The 14,999-nt window shown below is 38.4% G+C and overlaps 1 protein-coding gene across 3 annotated transcripts in view; it reads right to left on the bottom strand.

Annotated features, from left to right (window-relative positions):
- LOC135212053 (MPN domain-containing protein CG4751-like) overlaps positions 1–14,999 on the bottom strand; it is a 73,066-nt gene that overhangs the window by 40,066 nt on the left and 18,001 nt on the right. For all 3 annotated transcript variants that reach the window (XM_064245382.1, XM_064245380.1, XM_064245383.1), the window contains exon 2: positions 4,234–4,491. In XM_064245382.1, coding sequence (XP_064101452.1) covers positions 4,234–4,482 — 249 coding nt within the window. In that variant the 5' untranslated portion in view covers positions 4,483–4,491. The remainder of the gene's footprint in view (positions 1–4,233; positions 4,492–14,999) is intronic.

Here is a 14,999-nt window from a genome sequence, read left to right as displayed (position 1 = left end):
CCTTTGAAGTCAGGGTCATCTGCTGACACAGTAAAGAACCTTGCCACTAAGAATATTTTGTTTTTTACAATACTTTTTATTATACTTTATTATAATTTTTTTTAATCCTTTACCTAAGAAGAATTTATTCACTTCAACAGAAGTCATAAACAGGAGTTCTGATTACTGTCCAGCAACTAGAACAGGTCAATGGAGAATGTAATCTCCAGTCTCTAACACACAGGTAATTTTCAAAATTTATTCTAAGAAATATTACCATCTTCAACACCAGGAAATATGTTAATTTTTTTCATTACAAAAACTACTTTCAAACTGGTAAAGTTACAAAATTTAAAATAACTTTCATAAGCCACTATAGTAGTTCTTAATTTACTTATACCATGACAACTGTGCAGCACAAATTTCCAAAGAGTAAGTCTTTCACTTGATTAAAAAAAAAAAAAAATCTAAGAAAATCAAACCACTAAAGGAGCTTCCTTGCTCATTCCATCCCAGATATATTCACAACCTCATCAAAATTAGCCAAGACCATTAGGCATGGAAGTGGTACTCAATACAATGAAAATTTTGCATGTATGGAATAAAAACTAGTAAATATTTTGAACACACATACCGTGCGTGTACTATGCAAATATTGTGTTTCACTAGCTCTCCTGATTCTTAGTTCAGAGATAATAACAAAGCTCTTCAACCTTCTTCCCTTACTGGACAGTTATCCAGCTGGTGATAAATATCTGTAATCTTCATGTATCTATGGTGTCTTTGGAATCTGGAACTCTTGAATGCTAGTTGCCAACAGTAGTTAGTCAATTTTAATTATAAACTGCACTTAGGTCATCAGTTGATCATAAAGTTGGGTAAAACTTGATGCAAGGTTTTCATCCTGTCCTCATTCCTACTCAACCTCCACTTCAATGAATGACGAGAGAGCACTGAAGAAGCAGCAGGTAAAGCAACATAAAAGCTGCAAGAAGGTTGACGACTCGCACTAATCTCCTTAAACCTCTTGAGAGGAAGGGAGAGCTGTCCACAACCGAAGAGGGCCTCTTCACATGTCGGGAGGTAACCAGACAGCACCGCTGGTGCTTCTTGTCGGGAGTAGACACATCCGAGTTCGAAGATGTGCAGACCACTAACCGAGATGCCTTTCCAGTGGCACTCTGTTGCAGCCTGGGAGCATACAACAAGCTTGATGGAGGGGGCAACTGCCTGTGGGCAAACCCCACCAGCCTACCTTGGACCTCCAGTATGTCTTCCCCCCACTGTGGTGGAGCAGGGCAGGGACCTTCATCTAGGAGCACTGGTGGGACGGACAGCCACCTCCTCAGGCACAACACTACCACTTTACACTGGTCGATTTCTCCACAAATGCTCTGAAAGATAACCCTAATTCCATAATAGAGCTATCTAAAAGTCAAACTTCCTGTCAAACATAGATTCAAGGCTGGCTATGGTGTCAAGACTGGAAGCATGGGAACTGGGTAACAGAGTGTGAGGTGATGAAGTAGGAGGCTAAAAATGGGAGAAACAGCAGAATAAAGGAAAAGAAACAGTGCTACCCTCTGCCACTGCAGGCAGAGTAGCCTCTAAGCTCGCCCTATTTTTGGTTTTCAGGGCTACCTTCTTTCTATCCCTATCCAACTCTTCTGACTGAGATTTAAAAAACCTTCTATTGCTTGTCATCCCACCCTTAACAATCTGAGCAAATAAGATCCCTGTTACACTTTTGCCCCTTACAATTTACACATTTAGTATGAGAATCATAACCTTTGGTACAATACCAAATACCTGAAGAACTAGAATCAGATATTGCAATGAAAAAGCAATAAAGTTAATCTTGGCTAACATAATTAACCAACAAAAGCACCAAAATGAATACTTCATCTCAATATAATTGGAAAACAATCCAAAAAATGATGAAGAGGACTGCCCAAAACCACAGATGTTAGTCGGGAGGCAGCAGAAAACGAATTGATAGCTTTCTGCCAAGTTGTACCTGGCAATCCTGAAAGTGGGCGGGGCCTGTTGACCTACACAAGCGATGGTAGCACCACTGCAAATTTGAATTATTGGACTGCAGTGGTAGGAAGCTTTCATTTATGTAATTACTCGCCAAGTCACTTATGCAAAACTACTGATCTCGGGAGGTGTTATCCGTAGAGAAGCTCACCGATTTTTTACCTTGAATAAAGTAAGGACCATGCTCCCTTTTTCAAAAGATGGGCACACACATGAAGCGAAGATCTGCTATCTGCATGATTCTCCCACCTGTTTGCGAAAAGGTTCCGAGATAGGGTGGGAGAACTGAACCATCCCAAGAAAAGAAAAGTTTCTCTACAAGAGACCTCTCCAAAAAGTGGGAGTAGGGAAGGAAGCAAAGACAACAGGGGTGGTGAAAGGAACCCCCAATGAAGCAGGAGAATTCCTCCTCCCATAGTCCTAGCATGGAAACCTAAAGAATGACAAAAACTCAGTCTCCTTCACTTATCAAAGAGACATATACATCAGGGTACAAAGATATTGCTCAAATCTCAAGACCTTCCATGCACAGGTCTCATGACTAGGAGACTTGTTATGAGATGAGAGGATTATACTGAGACCACTATTCTTGCATCAAAAGCCTTGCTAAGAGAGGGCAGAAGGCAAACACTTTTTTCCTGTTTTTCCAAAGGCCATGAGAGGCAGATACTAAATAATAACATCCACATGGCTTTGAAATGATATTGTACTGCAGGAGGAGCCACAGGGGATTCTCCTACATGAAAGACAACAGCAACAGGATGGCCAGTAGGGTTCACTTCACAAGCAGGAACAGCAACATCAGTAATAGACACCCTGGACAAGGCCTAGTGGTTCAAGTATACACAGCTCTCCACTGCCATTCCTGGATTAGCCAGCAGACAGAAGCAGGAGGTGATAGACCAAAGGCACAAACAGGGGTGCCTCCTGGGGCAGCAGCTGCATTCACACCTGAACCATTATCAGGGAGCATGTAATAGCCACCTTCTCCACATGTATACCCAACATGGACCAACCAAAGGACAACAAGCAGGGAGGAGCAGAAGAACAGACAGGACAGTTAGGCAAACAAGACCAAAGAGGTTTCACTAGTGTCAAAGGTAATGTGTTTTCCTGAGGATACTGGCAAGAGCTTCTTGTTTAAATTCCTTCCACTGCAAAGGACCAGCCAGCACATTGCACACAAGGAGAATCAGTACCACATACCTGACCTTGCAAAAAGAGCAAAAACAGTGAGGATCCAAAGCCCAAGAAGGCATCAAGCAACAACATCTTCACCGTTCATTAAAATTTGTATTCTTTTGACAACATATACAATAAATCATCAAAACTGTAATTCAAATCAAGCAAACTATTATCAACAGATAAATATTTATTAAAGAAGCTTCCATGGCAGTCAGATGCAGAAGGCAGCAAGATGTCTCAACAAAATGCCAGCAGGAAAAAAGCTAGTTTCTAACAGGTCCTGCTTTACACCTATTCACAACAAAAGAACTATCTTTGTACCAAGCTACAACTACTATTTCCTGCTTGGACTTTCCAGTGGCAATGGTTTTACTCTCACAGGAACAAGTGGAGGTTCAGTCAAGTATGTGGGTGGGGATCCACTTACACTCACAATACACATTCTTAGCTACTGTACATTGTAAAAAAGTCTCCATAATGTTCTTCTAATATAAATACTATAACAAGTTTGTATTCCTCTCCTAATGCATATCAATAAATCAGGTTTGTATTCTTGGCAGAACAAACAAATTGCCTGAAGCAAACTAACTACAAAACAAAACAACTGAACAAAATCCTATAATATAAAACTACTTCAAACACTAAAACAAATATTTTAACATCTACAACATACCTACATACTCATCAACTCATGTATGCATTCTCTGACATTCATTCCAACTCTGAAACAAAACAAAAACAACAGATAAGACTTACAGTTGACTACCTATGTGCATTAAAACATGCAAATAACCCTGAAAAAATAAATGTGTTATGGGTTTCACTTTGAGTAGCTTTATTCTAACAAATAAAAGATGTGCTCCTTAAAATAATACAAAAAAATGAGTATAGCATGCAAATAGGGAGGGACATGCTGTGATTGCTACTCAAACAGAGGCCTAAAGTGCTGTGCATCAGCAAATTACTTCGGTGACACAAAAGGATAACCATTCACAACCAGCGAGCGATCCTGAAACGAATCAGTCTTACCAGATAGTTGATGGTCATCGTACCCTCTCCTGGTTGGAGCACCCCTTCTTTCAATAGGGTTTTTAAGGTTAAGCCTCGACCAGTACTTCTCCCATGCGTTACAGCCTCAATTTCTTCTTCCTCTTCTTCCTCTTCCACATCATCATCTTCCTCCTCTACCTCTTCTTCTTCTTCGTCATCTTCAATCTCTTCCACTTCATCATCTATCTGGATTTCTTCTGGAGGAGCAGCAGATGTCTCACCTGACATCTTTTAAATCTACAATTCAATTTTGAATGAAATGTCACTCTTAAAATTTTAAGTAACAATTGCCAAAATACTGCCAATGGTAAAACAGAATGATTATTCACTACAGTCTTGATGGATGGTGGACATACATGACCAATGGGAACAATAAATACCAAGAGAAAACAAATTGTTAGGAGTTCAAATTGATGAAACATATGGCTACCCTTTAGCTACTCAAAATGAAACTGAAGTTTCAGTGATAATATCTGATCTACTTGAGAGAGAGAGAGAGAGAGAGAGAGCAGAGGGGATGAGAAGGAGAGAGAAGAGAGAGATTGAGAAGAAGATCGAGAGAGAGAGAGAGAGAAAATACAGTACTTAAAATAATGATCTACTGATAGTAAACCTCCAATGTACCTGAAAATGCACAAATTAATGAACATACAAAGAACTGGGGGTCAGGGGAATCATTCAACATTGTCATGGTAATAAATATAAGAACTTTTATCTAAGAATTAATGAAAGATATGCATTAGTTTTGAAGATAGTAATGATTCAAGAGATACACCTACTTTGTTGGAGTTCTTAAAACTTTACTCCAGGAGTTCTTAAAACTTTACTGGAGTAACATGACATTTTTAACAAGATTTATATTTGCTAAGTCTTGCACTGAGCAAGGCCAAGATAAATCCCAAAACACACAGACAATAGTAGATGTGACAAGCACATTATTACTGTGCCACCTAGATTTGCCACAGGAAGAGCAGCTGTATAATAAAAGAAAAACTTTTGAAAATTTTCACACAAACCCCATCAGTATATATACACCAAGTAGCTACTAAGGAGCACCAGCTTCTTGTCATGTAGATAAATCTAACCAGGGTGCTTAGGCAGGTAAACTACCAAGTGAATAAGATCAGGAAAACAGAAGTCCTTGAGAATAACAAAGGGTTATGATGTGGGACTGGATCTTCATTATGGTCATAGTTTGTTACTTATAGGTTTATTTAATTACTTCACCACTGTTCATTTTTTTGCTGGACCTAATAGAACTGTTATAAAACTTACCACTTTCATAAATCATAGATACTATCAAACCAGAATGCTAAGCTCATGAAAAGAGGAAAGACGTTATGTAGATATGAGATATGGGATATCTGGGGCTATGCCCTCATTAGTTGTAATTATAATCTGGCCTGTTTCTACAACTGAACCAGTTGACTAAGCATCTGAGGATATATGTGTAAAGTCCATCAAATGAAACCTTATAAATGTGCTAGGGAACTAAAAGCAGAGTTTAATGAAACCTTTGTGGATAAAACCAATTCTCACACAAGTCACAGATTACTTTGGGAGAAAATACTGGCTCTTACACATGTTGCACATTAAATGGGGGCTCCTCTCTGGGATTACCATAAAACTCTGGCAATCGTTACCTGAAGGATAACTGCAATGCCTCTGAGCCTTCATCAGTACTTATTAGTAACATTATTATCCTAAATCCAATTTTTAAATTTGGCCTCCATTAACAATACTAAAATATACATCACATCATCATCAATAACAAATCAAAAAACCTAAGCTGAATAGCCAAAATAATGGATAAATTTGGCATTTATCAAAAGACTTAGAAACTTTTAATACAATTGTGCACATACAGCAGTTCAAAACCAAGCTAGAGCACCTACATACAGGCAGAGAACCAGCACTTGCTACAAACCAGCTAGCTGCTAAACCCATCACCCAAAGGAGAAAAAGAATAGAGCAAGCCACAAATAAAAGAGAATTGTTAATGAAAATGAGGTGAATAACCAAATAATTTCTTGAAACACAACAAATGGGGATATTAATTAACTCACCAGGTAGGACATGGATCCTGAATGTGTACCTAACCAATGAGGGAGTGTTATTCAGTATTTTGTGGTATGTGTCTGGGAGCTTCTGACTGCAAGATTTGGCAAGTGTAAACTGAAGGAATTTGTGTTAAAAGGAATAAGAGTTTAACACTTCAGAAAAACTATGGAACTTGTAACAAGCAAACATAAGCTCTGACCAAGCCTTAGCATCTAAAAGAAGGATGATGTAATCAGTTTCAGCCACTTTAGAAAATTACATCAGGTCTACCAAAAGCTAGTAAAGCAGTCCTCGTCCTCGTAAAGTGAATTCCCAATACTTTCCTTAATCAGCACCACTGAACTAGTCCATATATTTTTATTAGTTTCAATCCATTTCCTTTTCATTGTATTTCCTTAGAAGAATGAATAATGGTAATAGTTATTAGGAATGGTGGAATGATAGCTGTCATCAGCTGCACAAGAATTATCAGTTTAGCTATTAAGACACATTCTTAGATGATAATTATAAAACTAAATGAATAGGTACTTTTGAGATTTTTCTTTAATGAGCAATGATGGACAAGGACCTATGCCAAAGAATGACACTCTCAAACAAGAGCTTTCCAAACTATTACTTTCAGAAAACTATCTGAATAAAAAAATCCAAGAGCAAAATTCCTGGAAGTACCCAAGATCATGATATTCCCATAAATATGATAAATTTTTAAAAGTAAACTGTATTTTTCCTAACTATACAAACCTGAGGTCCTTTACATTAAGAATTACTTTTGGCGAAACTGGAAAACGACCTTTAAACTCTTGAACAAGGTGGTTAGGCAGTAACTACCATCCGGTAGGTGGGAATCATTGAGAAGTGGCATGAGGTGGGCCTAATGTGTAAAGGACCTCAGGTTTGTATAGTTAGGAAAAATATAATTTACTTTTAAAAATTGTCACTTGTTCCTACACCGTATACAAGCCCTCAGTCCTTTACATTAGGAAGATTCACTGATTGGAGGGAGGAATCTGCGCGAGTCTCTCTGAACTGACTGGATTTCTTCAACCCTGGGCTACTACTGGTCGAAAGAGCTCAGAAGAGTACCCTGCCTCTGACTTCTTGATCCAAGAATAGGAACTGCAAGATCAAATGTCAGACTTCTGGATCTTTTTGAATGAGTGTGGAATCATAATTCATACGAAAAAAGGCTAAGAAGAATCTTAATAGTTGGAGGCAGTACAGCAAAGACTTCGAAAAAGGTTTGTCTTAATGCCATTTCCTCCTTCCTCCCCTTGCTAGAGGAAGGAGAGGGATTGCTTCTATTATTCTATAAAGAAAATAGAATGGGTGCTTGATGTGTAGATTTACCGCATCAGACGCCAGTTCCAGCAAGTGTAGGTTCGAGTCCAATTCCCTGCCCAAGGAAGAGATGTAGGGGGAGTGGAAGGAGAAGGAAGAGAAACCAGTCACTCTCATTATGCTTCTCACTTCCAAAACCACATCTTTAACAAGATGCTACCTGTCCTATTAAAGGAGCCAGGCAAAAAAACACAACTTGTTGATCAGCTACCACATGTCCAAGGAAAAAGGTTCCAAGGACTTGTGGGCAATACCTGAAGGTAGGAATACATAATGTGGTCCAATGATTCCATATTACTGTATGCAGGCCGACAGATTCCTCCAGAATGCAAGGGACAGACTAAGCCACTGATTCTGTGAGCGGTGGAAGTGTACAGGTGACGTCATCACCAGCTACACAGAACCTCCTCCAGATCATATCACAAAACCAGGAGAAAGATGTGTCAGACACTTCATCCTTGGCAAATCAGTACTAGTGAAAGTTACCGACATCCATTTAAGGATGTCGAATCTTTTTCTAAAGTAAAGCAATACACGAACAGGACAAAGTAATGATTGATCTGGATCATCGATTACAAACTCCAAGGCATAGGAGATCATGATGTACTCGAACCTGGCAACAGATGCTGAATGATTTGGAGTTCACTACAACATCTGAGACGGAGTCAAGACATTGGCATCCGTCTTCTGAAGGGTGACATTAAAGAAGGTCCATGCAAATCATCTCATCTTTGCCAATGCCGGAGTGAGACGAGATGTGGTCTTAAGAGACAAATCTCTGTCTAATGATTCTTGCAAGGGTGACTGTACCCTAAACGAGAGTCCAATGCTATCTAGAGACCTGGGGTCCCTTTGATGGCAAGACAGAGAGAAGGTTCTCATCAATAGTTGAATCTTGACTGAGGAGAAACAATACATACTACTTCCATGTGAAAGGCTAGGCTGAATGTGGACCTACATCTTCCACAACTGAATAGGAGAGAAGTAACTCTTGCGGCTCTGAATAGAAAAAAGTCCAGTCAATGTCACTAACCAGCGAAGACAGCGCCAATACCTGGAATGTTACACAAAACTGAATGAATTATCCAGCTATTTCTGTTGCTGCTCAACAAGAAAGTCTCTGCTTGAAAGGAAAGCTGGATAGTTTTTTAGCAGTGATGACACAGATTGTACTGCCTGGGGAACTGCTTGTTTCACTGACACTGAAGGTTGGATCAAGGAGGACTCCTCTTCTTACTTTAGAAGCAGAGGTAGCAGGTCAGCCGAAAGAGTTCAACAGCTGTTTTCTAGTTTTGTTGAAAGTAATTCCTAATGTAAAGGACCAAGGGTTTGTATATTGTGTAGGAACAAAATGGGGTTATTGATCTTTGGTAACACTTATAACTAGCTTTGACAAGCAGTGAGCTAGTAGCTATATTAATCATTAGAGAAATAAAATGTAATAAACTGTACAACAATTCTCACCATGATTGAACCCAATGAACCCAATGATTGAGCCCAATTCTAGCCACTGCTGAACAGAGGACTTGGATCCATGTATTAACTGTCAAGCATGAACATGAATCTAAAGAAAGTTTAACTTTCATTCAAAAACTGAAAGTGTAACAAGCCCAGTTTTGACAAGCAGATGAATAGCCTGCCCAGAATTCACTGAAGAGTAGTCACAGAAATTCTGTGGCACCCAAATTGCCAAGTCCTCAAAAAATCCTTCATCCCGGTCCAATTCAGTATGTATCATGTATATTATTGTAGCACAAATTAACTCTAGCTGTGAGTGTGACTGAACATTAAAGAAAGATTCTGGGAAAATAGCACATAGCTGCTTAAGAGGGTCAAAACATTAAACAGTTTATTGTTCATTTCTGATCAATGAACATAGAAAAAAACACCTAGCCTTACCTCACAAATATATCAATACCTATCTTATGATTAACTACTTCCATAAATTAGAAAAATGTTTGAAGCATCATCTTCATAAGTCTGAAGGATGTTAGAGGGGCTAATTGTCACTTTCATTGCCAATGTTCTTTTCATAGCCCATGAGGTAAGCCTAAAAGAGTTAGTTCTATGGCTCAAGCATATGCCTAACCTCAAAATTTATGTGTTAAGGGTTCAACTAAACAAGTGTCGTTACATTACAGTTTCTTAGAGTAAACTGCCTTTTCCCTTACTATACAAACCTGAAGTTTTTTTTATATAAGGTTATAGTGCCTTACTTTTTCCTTCAGTTACAAAAAGACTTCAGGTTTATATACAGCATCTTGGAAAAATAGACAATTCTAGGTATAATTTGTAGTTTTCCTCAGTACTACATAGTATATAAGCCTGAGCCTTTTATACTGGGGTATTCCTGGTATAAGCTACCTCAAAACACTGGGGAAAGAGCTAGCCCCAAGGCTAAGAGCTAAGAACACAGAGACATTAGGTTGTGCTGGCCTAACTAGGTTTACTTTGAGGCTTTCAGAGAAGTGCAGGAGGAAAAGCTAATCCTGCTGTTTGCACGGGCAGACAAGAGGTCATGTTGGATTGACCAAGTGAATTTCAAGAAACATGACAAGAAAAGCCACGGCAGTCCTCATTTCCCAGTGAGCCAAACAACAAAATTGGTTACACTAATAACAACGACACAAGATGTCGAACACTGGCTGATGCCATTCACTTCATTGAACACTGTCCATGTTATAAAACAAACAAAAATAAAAATAAAAAACAACACCATCCATACAATAAAAAAAAAAAAAAAAAAAAAAAAAAAAAAAAACAAAAAAAAAAAAAAAAAAAAAAAAAAAGTTTCAATGAAATTGGTCCTAGCACAGCAAGACATCTTGATTTGACTGCCTACCTCAAATTAACCTCCTTGTTACCAAGTTTTAAGAACAGATACCATATAAGGAATACTCCTACATATATGACAATGGTTTGTATTTGAAACATGCAAGTGATCGTGCATTTAGTAAGAAACTAAATCTAAGTACCTTAGTATTACTGTTGCTTGACTTGCCAATAAACAAGAGCACTCTAAAGCTTAATAATACAGTATTAGGTTTTGTCTATCTGTGCAAGCTAGCTATAATTACCACTCTATTGGCTGATTAATTCCCAGATGTTCAGTCTAATAAGTACTACCTATATGATCCATAAGTGGCTCCAAGAACATCTTTCTTATCTACCTAATTTTGCCAATTCCTTCAATGAAATCTATTACAATACAAGTAGATCACTACGTATCGGCCTGGGGCTGAAAAGACTAGCTTTGGCTAAACTTTAGTAAATGCCTAGAAAGGTCAAAACCTAATCTACAGACCAATTTCTTCCAACAAATTTTACTCTGTAACATGTCTCATATACCCTCTAATAGTATACTGGAAAACTCTGACCTATGTGTTCTCAACTGAAGGATTCAGAACACAGAACCTTGGATTCTATTGGGGACCCCACTTAACTGCCTTTTTAAACCAACATATAAGCTCAGGGGACTGGACAAACAAAATAAGATGTCTGCCTTAACAGCAGCCTAACCTAATAAATCAAAACGCCACAAAATATATAATAAGCAGTTGGAAAAACTATGTGATTCTTGTAGGTATAGCCTATGACAAGATACTGCTTTAGGTATCATAGTACTATTCTCAACAGTCAGAATATTTACAGCCTTTTATTTATGTTTCTGATAATATTATGATAGGTATTTACCATCCTTCTTTTTGTGTGTTTTTACACTCATCCCCAAGGGGCTAGTACTCAGCATGGCACTTAGTATTTTACACAAACTTTTAAGTTATAGAACCTAGGGTAAATGATCGGGCTGCAACACAATTCGTTACTCCACCAGGCCGTGACCACTTCCAGAAAAAGCCCTTGAATGCGCCACCACCAGCATCAGTCACAGTTGTGGTCTCTTCTAAACAATGCACTGAAACCTCTGCGCTCCTAACGAAATAAGCGTTTTCTCCTAAATTATGAAATAATGGCATATTTCCGTTTAAACAGAGGTTAATGAAGGTCTAGCCGTGAGCAGTGCTAACTTGCCGGCTATGACGTTCTTGAAATTTTCAAAACTCCTTAAAAATACACGAGAGATACCATCTCAATGATTGCGGAATTACTTGTGTAAAAAAACTGCCCATTTCCTGCGCTAAATCCACAAAAAATTTGTACCCATAGCCACTAGTACAGTTCCTTTTACAATAATGGCAAACACTGGCAGCCATCAGGACGTGTGCAGGGGAAACCTAGCGAATTTTTGGGACGATAATATCCAAACAATTGTTATACACCAGAATAAGGTTAAGAATTCCGTACATGTAAAACGAACTTATGATAATTCATTTGAAAACATTTGTTGTGTTGAAAAGTAACCAGATTCCCGAGACAAAGTTCAACGCTTTTGCTGTGAACAGTACGATGTATTTGTTTGCATTTTCGTAATTTTCTTTTTATTTAGTATATATATAATATATTACATACAGTTTAGTACTAATATATATTAAATACATAGTGTAAGTTTTATAAAATATAATGGCATTTTAAGTATATAATAATTTTGGATTTAGGAGCTTCATGTCAGTCCTGTATTATGACATCATGACATCTTGACTATCGTACCAATTTTAGATAAATGACATAGTACTCATTATGTACACATTACATGTCTGAGAAGTTTACCAGTTATTTATGTAACTGTTATAATCAAAATGCTCGCATATCTTGATTACTTCACATTTTGCGTCGTCCGCTCTTGGATGTTTATGGCAGCCAGCTGTACAGTAAGGCTGTTAAGTTGTCCCCAACACAGTTTCACTACTTTGATGGAGTACTGTAAATAACCATTCTCATGTATTTTAAATGGCCTTTTGAGTGGATTACGAACAAAATGTGTATAATTACAATCAAATAAGCACTGTGGAGTTTCAGTTATGTCAGTAAGGAGAAAACCACGGATTACAAGGTATGAACGCATTTCAGTTCAACCACATGACCCCCGGGAATTCCACGTCTCATACTTTCACTAGTATAGGCAATAAAATATTGTTATGTGCAGATTAAAACTAAAATCTTGAGTAATATCACTATACATTACATATATATGCAATCAGTGCTCTGTATACCATTAAATGAGAACTGGGAAGAAAGGGTCCAACTGAAATGAAGGATGCATTGTTATTTGGCAGGCAGCCATATTGGATTCAAAACTGCCTTGAACACTTACTTTACAAAGACTTTGTATGCTCATCATAACTTGTATTGCAGTTTCCTATAGCTCATTTTGTTAATGAAACTTCAATTTTTTTAAAGGTTTCCTTAAAGGCTAATTTTTTGTTGTTTCACCAATTAAACATCAGAGTGAAAAGGTAAATTTTCAACGATCTAATGTTGCGGCCCGGTCATTTACCCTACAGGGGCGTAGAAGACTAGGCTGTAATAAATTCACATCAACCGTGTATCTGATGTCTAGGCCAGTCCCTTACAACGCTCCTGATTGGCTGTTGATAGAGAGTTCATATAGGCAGGATGTATGTTCCACTTCTCCTGATGGATACATTTTTCAAGGTAGATCTAGTGTACCTATCCGCGGCGGCCCAGAGTATGGCAGTTGCGGTTTTTCTATGCAGTTTTACCTCCTGAACAAGAATTTTAAGTAATATTTATTCGGACGACTGTAATTAACCCCCAGGGGCCAGTACTAAAGGTAGTATTTCAGAAGCACTCCGCACTGGATATTAAAATAAATAATCACCTACATGGAAAGAGCATGTGAAAAGCAATATAAAAAGTATAGTCATTATATGAGAGATTGAACGTGGTGGAATTAAATGAGCTTGATAAGTTTTTACCTTGAATTTTTCCTAAGTCGTGAGAGGTGTTTCCTCAACGGTAATGTTTACTTTTAATGAGCCCTCTAACTTACTTTCTTACGCAAACAAAAGCAGTTCCAGTTACTCATTATTGGCTGAGAGGTGTGATATCGTTATGACGTCATGGGTTTCATAACCAATTACAAACGACTTTAGTCGAAAACTAAGTTTCACTAGCATTTCAGCGGAGTAATAAAGTTACCTGTCCAGTGTCCACTGGTATCCTTGTTTGACTGAATACTCGAATAATGAAGCAAAAAACGGCATTTTGTCTTCCTGTACCTATGACAGAGGCAGTGGCTGGCCCTTCTGGCATTAATTTTGACAGACCTTCGATTTCCTACCGATTGTTTGCAGTGCAATGTGGGTTACGGTTAATTTTATCATTATTTGTCTAGTGGTGGTAAAGAAGTTGTGATTGAATATACTCAAAGACATAATTTCATTCTAAAGTAAAATAACTGAGTGTTGTGGAGCTACTAATTTGTCGGATGACTACAACAGGAACGCCTTTAGGTGTCATCCGCCACGGTAAGTAGCCTTACTGTAACCCCTGTGGCTAGTGCGCGCAGCGCAACATTACCTCTTGCCGTACATGCCATGCTTGCCAAGAATCTTTAAATATGCGGATAAGGCGCAAAGCGCCGTTCCGCTACGGCCTTACTGACAGCACACACAAATCGATCGTCGCTGATATGTAGTCACTCCCTACTTTGTTTGTTGTTGTTTTGGTATCGCCGCCATATTGGTTTTGGTGTTCTTCCGCCGATTTCGGTTGGCGGTTGAGTCGCCGTGTTTGGTACTGGCCCTTGGGAGTTAATTACAGTCATCTGAATAAATATTACTTTAAATTCTTGTTCAGTGGGTAAAATAACATAGGAAAACGTCAATTGCCATAGTCTAGGCCACCGCGGATTGCTTCTGTAGAAATACCTTTTTCAAAAGTATTGCTCAGGAGAGGTGGAACATACATCCTGCTTATGTGAACTCTCTCGAGAGACAGAGTTTCCAGCCCCGTGGTTGGCTTATCAACAGCCAATCAGGAGCGTCGTAAGGGACTGCCTAGACGTCAGATGCACAGCCGATGTGAATCTACTTTAGTAGTCTTCACTTTTACCCTAATTTACAAATCTGCCCTATTGTTTTATGCCTACTACCTAGTAGTAGGTAGGTATACTATTGTAGTATTACCTTTTTGCGTAGGTTAGTGCATACTAGGTTAGCTTAGCCTATTGCCATTTCGTTGGGTTGTCATTTCTAAAGGAGATGTTAGGCTAAAAAAAATACACGAACCTTACCCTACTTGGTTGGAAGATTAGGTAACAGTATTAGGCCTACTATACTCTGTTTTTTTTCATCTGTCCATCCGCCTGTGGTGTTTTGGTATGGTAACACTGCGTCCCGGGCTTTAGATAGTTACATTCAGCTTACATTCAACGATTATAATAATATCTTATTTCGAATATTAACGGTGTAATTCGCATACAGTAA

The sequence above is a fragment of the Macrobrachium nipponense genome, chromosome 40 (assembly GCF_015104395.2).
Source record: "Macrobrachium nipponense isolate FS-2020 chromosome 40, ASM1510439v2, whole genome shotgun sequence".
In the NCBI taxonomy this organism is placed as follows: domain Eukaryota; kingdom Metazoa; phylum Arthropoda; class Malacostraca; order Decapoda; family Palaemonidae; genus Macrobrachium; species Macrobrachium nipponense.
Note: the sequence above shows the minus strand (reverse complement) of the source record. Positions and strands in the feature narration are given on the sequence as shown.